General features: G+C 61.9%; 1 protein-coding gene across 1 annotated transcript; it reads left to right on the forward strand.

Moving 5' to 3' along the window:
- Window positions 1–1,078: 1,078 nt before the first annotated feature.
- On the forward strand, window positions 1,079–5,485 carry LOC142819454 (uncharacterized). Its single transcript, XM_075906831.1, has 2 exons — window positions 1,079–4,729; window positions 5,124–5,485. Exons 1-2 carry the CDS (start codon window positions 1,079–1,081, stop codon window positions 5,142–5,144), a joined length of 3,672 nt encoding a protein of 1,223 aa, XP_075762946.1. The 3' UTR covers window positions 5,145–5,485.
- Window positions 5,486–5,952: the final 467 nt, after the last annotated feature.

Genomic DNA, 5,952 nt, shown 5'->3' on the forward strand with positions numbered 1-5,952 from the left:
AAGATCCAATCTCGTTGTGACGAGGCGGCCCCCGCTCGTCCCTGGGGCGCCGCCGAACAGGCGTTGATAGGGGAAAAGGGGGGGGCCTGCCGAGGCTGCGCGGCGTGCACGCGAGCCGCGCCGGCACGGGGACAGCTGATCGCCCCCCCCCAAAGCCGTAACCCCGGGGCTGCCGGCGCCGGGACAACGGGGGGGGGGGGGGCGGCACCCCCCCCGCCGTGACTGACAGGAGAGCCGGCCAATGGGGGCACCGGATGGGCGGTACGGGGAACGCCCGCCCGGTGACGTAAGGAGACGCGTCCGCCGGGCGGGAGTTTTTAAAATGGACTCCCTTCCGCTCAAGGGGGGGGGGAGGAGAGAGAAGGAGTTGGGCGGCAGCCGCGCGGAGGCTGGTTGCCAAAGAGGTGGGGGTCGGGAGGAACCATCCCCCTTTTTCTTGAGCCCAGACTCAACAGTTCCCTAGGCTGGGGAGCTAGCCCGGCGCCGAGTACGGGCGGGCAGACGCCCGGCGGCCAGCTCGACGGACGGACCCAAGGTGACCACCCCGGGGGGGGGTGAGTCGGAAGGACACCGGAGGAGGGGAAGGAAGTGGCCCAGGGCAGAGCTCATTAGAGCTGGTGGGCTGGCGAGTTTCGGCAAGGAGCCCCGTCAGCCGGACCGGAGCCGTGTATCTCCGTGTCCTTAGGGCCCTGGGCTGGGGCCCGTGAGTGAGGGAGGGCCCGGGCCCCCCTTTCCCTCCCCCTCTCCCTCGGGAGGGGGAGAAGCATTTGAGATAGGAGCCGGCCGTGCAGCGTCATAAGTCACGGCCGACCACCAGAATCACGCCCGGGAAAACGGGCAGCCTGATCCCGAAGGGGGAATCAAGCCACGCGGGGTGTGGACATAGGACCCCGAACCGGGGCCGGGAAGCGCCCCGGTACAACTGGTGGAGAATGTGGGCACAGGGGTAGAGGTCCCAGCCCCTGGTAAGGAGGGGCATAAGCACCCCAGCGCGGAGCACATTGACAGAAAAGTTCTATTGCAGCCGAGACCGGGGGGGAGCCGTGAGGCCCGCCGCCTCCGGAAAAAGGCCCCAGGGATGGACCCAGCCCAAGTCCTGGAGTGGATGAAAGCCGCCCACCGGGAGAGCCAGCAACAACAGACAGCCCTAATCCAACAACTATCTACGCAACATCAGGAACACCAGCGGCAGTTACTGAAAGAGTTAGCCGAGCAATTTAAGGAACAGACCAGGCTCTCGCTGGCTCAGATCCCGGCGGCAGCGGCACGAGAGGACGACTCGGAAGAGATGGGAGAGGCAGGACCCCGTCCGAGTATCCGGCTGACCAAGATGGGAGCCACCGACGATCCAGAGGCCTACTTAACGACCTTTGAACGGGTGGCGACGACGGCAAGGTGGCCGGAGAGCCACTGGGCGACTATCTTGGCCCCTTACCTAACGGGCCAGGCCAAATTAGCGTATCGTAGCCTCAGTGATAGAGACGCGCTACATTATTATAAGGTGAAGGAAGCTATCCTAGACCAGATGGGGATCACGCCGGAGACATATCGACAGAAGTTTAGGGGTGAGCAATACTCCCCCGGGACACGGCCCCGGGTTGTAGCGCAACGCCTGCGAGAGGCAGCATGGAGATGGCTGGACCCCGAGCAACGCACCGGTCCGCAAGTGGCCGAGCTCGTGGTCCTCGAACAGTTCATCAATATTTTACCCAGTGGGGGGGCCCGATGGGTACGAAGACACCACCCCTCTACGTTGAGCGAAGCAATAGAACTAATGAATGACTACGAAGCCGCCGAGGGGTGGGAGCGCGGCCACAGGCCGGAGAGGCCTCCCCCCCCCCGGCGGGCAGAACCGACAAGAAGCCCCCGTCCCAAGGGAAGTCCCGAAAGGAACAACAAGTGGGACGCCGGCAGAGGGTCGATCAGGCGACCATTGGCGCCGTCCTGGTCGCTACCGTCGCGGGAAGGTCAACGAGAGGGAAGCGGACGTGCGACGGGACCGGGCGCAAGCCCACCAAAACCACCCGCGCCAAGGGGCCCCTGTTTTCGCTGCGGGCAGGAAGGACACCACATTAAAGACTGCCCCTTCATGGACTGTTCGTATGCGCAGGCCTTGGCCGGGGATGGGGTACCCACTACGGACGGTAAGATATTGCGGGACGTGAAGATTGGGGATAATCTCGTGACGGCCCTAGTGGACTCGGGGTGCAGCCAGACTATGGTGCGGGCCGAACTGGTTCCTCAAGGGGGACCCCGGGGACCACCCGTGCAGGTACAGTGTGTACACGGGGATACACACCGGTACTCCACGGCGTGGGTACGACTACGCGATGAGGGAGAAGATAGTTGGTGTTATGTGATACTGGCTCCTCGCCTCGCGTATCCGGCCCTATTAGGCCGAGATTGGACTGGGTTTCGTAGGGCGGTGGGTCAGTGGCAAAGATCCGAGGGCTCGGGCGAGGAGGGAGAACGCATAGCGGCCCTTGGGGAGACACCGACAGGCAACGCCCCTACGGCCCCGGAGGGGGGAGGGCCGAACCCCGAGGAGCTAGGCCACCTAGAGCTCGATGATGGGGACTTCCTCCAGGAGCAGAGAGAGGATCCTACGCTACGACACGCCTGGGATACGGCTTGCGAGGAGGCCGAGGGGCAAGCGGGGACAGCCGACAGACCGGCGGGACCACACTTTGAGGTACGAGCGGATCGGCTGTACCGGGTAGACGAGGGGGGGGTTGACCAGGGCACCCGACGGCAACTACTAGTACCCCGCCGGTACCGTTACCCCCTTATGGAGGTGGCTCACGCCAACCCATGGGCCGGACATTTAGGGCAGGAGAAAACAGTGAAGCGAATACTGCAGCGTTTCTACTGGCCCGGGGTGTACCGCGAGGTGCGGGACTTTTGTGAATCCTGCCCCCAATGCCAGAAGGCGGGACCCCGAAACGTGCCAAAAGCCCCCCTGGTCCCCCTCCCGGTAGTCGATGTTCCCTTCGAGAGAATAGCGATGGACGTGGTGGGGCCCCTCGATAAGTCGAAAGCAGGGCATCAGTACATACTGGTCATCCTGGACTATGCCACCCGGTACCCGGAGGCGGTGCCCCTCCGAAATACGTATGCTACCACCATAGCGACAGAATTAATGAAGTTGTTCTCCCGGGTCGGACTGCCCAGGGAGATTTTGACAGATCAAGGCACAAATTTTACCTCTCGGGTAATGTCGGAGTTGTGCCGACTGTTCCAAATTAAGAGTATAAGAACCTCGGTGTACCACCCCCAGACGGATGGGCTGGTCGAGCGGTTTAATCGGACGCTGAAGGGCATGCTACGGCGGTTCACCGAGCAAGATCCGCGAGACTGGGACACACTATTACCAGCCCTATTATTCGCCGTGCGAGAAGCCCCGCAGGCGTCAACCGGGTTCTCGCCCTTTGAATTATTGTATGGGCGACAACCGAGGGGCATATTGGATGTGATCCGAGAAAGGTGGGAGGATCAAGAAACTCGGGTGCGTGGGTCGGTACAGTATATCCTGGATTTGAGACAGAGGTTGAGGTCCCTCGCGGAGGTGGCGAGGGACAACTTAGAAAGTGCACAGGAGGTACAGGCCCGATACTACAACCGGGGGGCCCGGCTCCGGGTTTTCGAGCCAGGCCAGCGGGTCCTATTACTCCTCCCCACGCCAGGGTCAAAACTTGTAGCTAAGTGGCAAGGACCCTTTGAAGTGGTAAGACGTATCGGGGAAGTAGACTATGAGGTCAAGCTGACGGGGAGGGCAGAAGGTACTAAGGTGTACCACGTGAATCTATTAAAAGCGTGGAAGGGGCGGGAGGCTATGTTTATAAATCCCCTGCCCCCAGACCCCGAACTAGGCCCAGGAGGGGTAGAGCAGACCACCCCAGGTCTTTTACAGCTGGGAGACGACTTAGACCCAGAACAACGGATGGAGATGGAAGCCTTGCTGCACCAGTTCCCCGACGTGATGACAGAACAGCCCGGACACACCGCTGTGACCTATCACCACATCGAGACGGAACCAGGAAAGAAGGTACGAGACCAGGTACGACCCTTACCCCGAAAGATGTGGGAACCGGTGAAAGAGGAGTTACAGAGAATGATCCAGTGGGGCGTGGTAGAAGAGTCATATAGCGAGTGGCGCAGCCCGATAGTTCTAGTACCCAAACCGGATGGGTCGATGAGGTTCTGCATCGATTTTCGCAAAGTGAACGCCCTCTCCCGATTCGACGCGTACCCCATGCCACGGGTAGACGAGCTGTTGGACCGCCTGGGGGGCGCACAATACCTGTCCACCCTCGATCTGACCCGCGGCTATTGGCAGATCCCCCTGTCCCCTCCGTCCAGGGAAAAGACGGCCTTCTCAACCCCCTTTGGGCTGTACCACTTCGTCCGAATGCCCTTCGGCCTCCATGGGGCAGCCGCCACCTTTCAGCGGCTCATGGACCGGGTGTTAAAGACTCATGACCAGTTCGCCGCGGCATACATTGACGATATTGTCGTATATAGTAAATCCTGGGCTGAGCACCTACAGCACGTGAAGGCCATACTACAAGAACTCCGCCAGGCGGGGCTGACGGCGAACCCACGGAAATGCCATTTCGGTGAGAAGGAGGTCTCCTATCTGGGCTATACAGTCGGGAGAGGTCGGCTCCGCCCGTTGGTCGAGAAGGTAGCCGCGCTACGCACGTTCCAGCCACCCCGGACCAAACGACAGGTTAGACGGTTCTTAGGGTTGGCCGGCTATTATCGCCGCTTTGTGCCTAATTTTGCAGCAATAGCGGCCCCCCTAACGGACCTAACACGGGCGGCGCTCCCCCAGAAGGTACGGTGGTCGCCGGAATGTGAAAAGGCCTTCCAGGAGTTAAAAGAGCGACTAATCCAGGCCCCAGTGCTAGCCCAGCCCGACTTCAGTCGGCCCTTCACCCTATACACAGACGCCTCGGAAACTGGAATAGGGGCTGTCCTGGCACAAGGGGAGGGTGCGGACGAACACCCCGTCATCTATATTAGCCGCAAGTTGTTCATGCGGGAGCGTAAGTACGCAACAGTCGAAAAAGAAGCATTGGCGGTGAAATGGGCGATTGACCTATTAAGATATTATCTCCTAGGCAACCGGTTCCGAGTCGTGACGGACCACGCACCCCTACGCTGGCTGCAGACCATGAAGGATACAAACGCCAGGGTGATGCGGTGGTATTTGTCCCTACAGCCTTACGCGTTCGATGTGGCCCACAGGGCTGGAAGCTTACATCAAAACGCAGATTTCTTTTCGAGACGGCACGAGGAGGAGGAGGAAGAAACTACGGAACCAGAAAGGGTGACTGACTTGGGAAGGGGGGTGTGTGACGAGGCGGCCCCCGCTCGTCCCTGGGGCGCCGCCGAACAGGCGTTGATAGGGGAAAAGGGGGGGGCCTGCCGAGGCTGCGCGGCGTGCACGCGAGCCGCGCCGGCACGGGGACAGCTGATCGCCCCCCCCCAAAGCCGTAACCCCGGGGCTGCCGGCGCCGGGACAACGGGGGGGGGGGGGGGCGGCACCCCCCCCGCCGTGACTGACAGGAGAGCCGGCCAATGGGGGCACCGGATGGGCGGTACGGGGAACGCCCGCCCGGTGACGTAAGGAGACGCGTCCGCCGGGCGGGAGTTTTTAAAATGGACTCCCTTCCGCTCAAGGGGGGGGGGAGGAGAGAGAAGGAGTTGGGCGGCAGCCGCGCGGAGGCTGGTTGCCAAAGAGGTGGGGGTCGGGAGGAACCATCCCCCTTTTTCTTGAGCCCAGACTCAACAGTTCCCTAGGCTGGGGAGCTAGCCCGGCGCCGAGTACGGGCGGGCAGACGCCCGGCGGCCAGCTCGACGGACGGACCCAAGGTGACCACCCCGGGGGGGGGTGAGTCGGAAGGACACCGGAGGAGGGGAAGGAAGTGGCCCAGGGCAGAGCTCATT

Source organism: Pelodiscus sinensis, chromosome 23 (assembly GCF_049634645.1).
Source record: "Pelodiscus sinensis isolate JC-2024 chromosome 23, ASM4963464v1, whole genome shotgun sequence".
Taxonomy (NCBI): Eukaryota; Metazoa; Chordata; order Testudines; family Trionychidae; genus Pelodiscus; species Pelodiscus sinensis.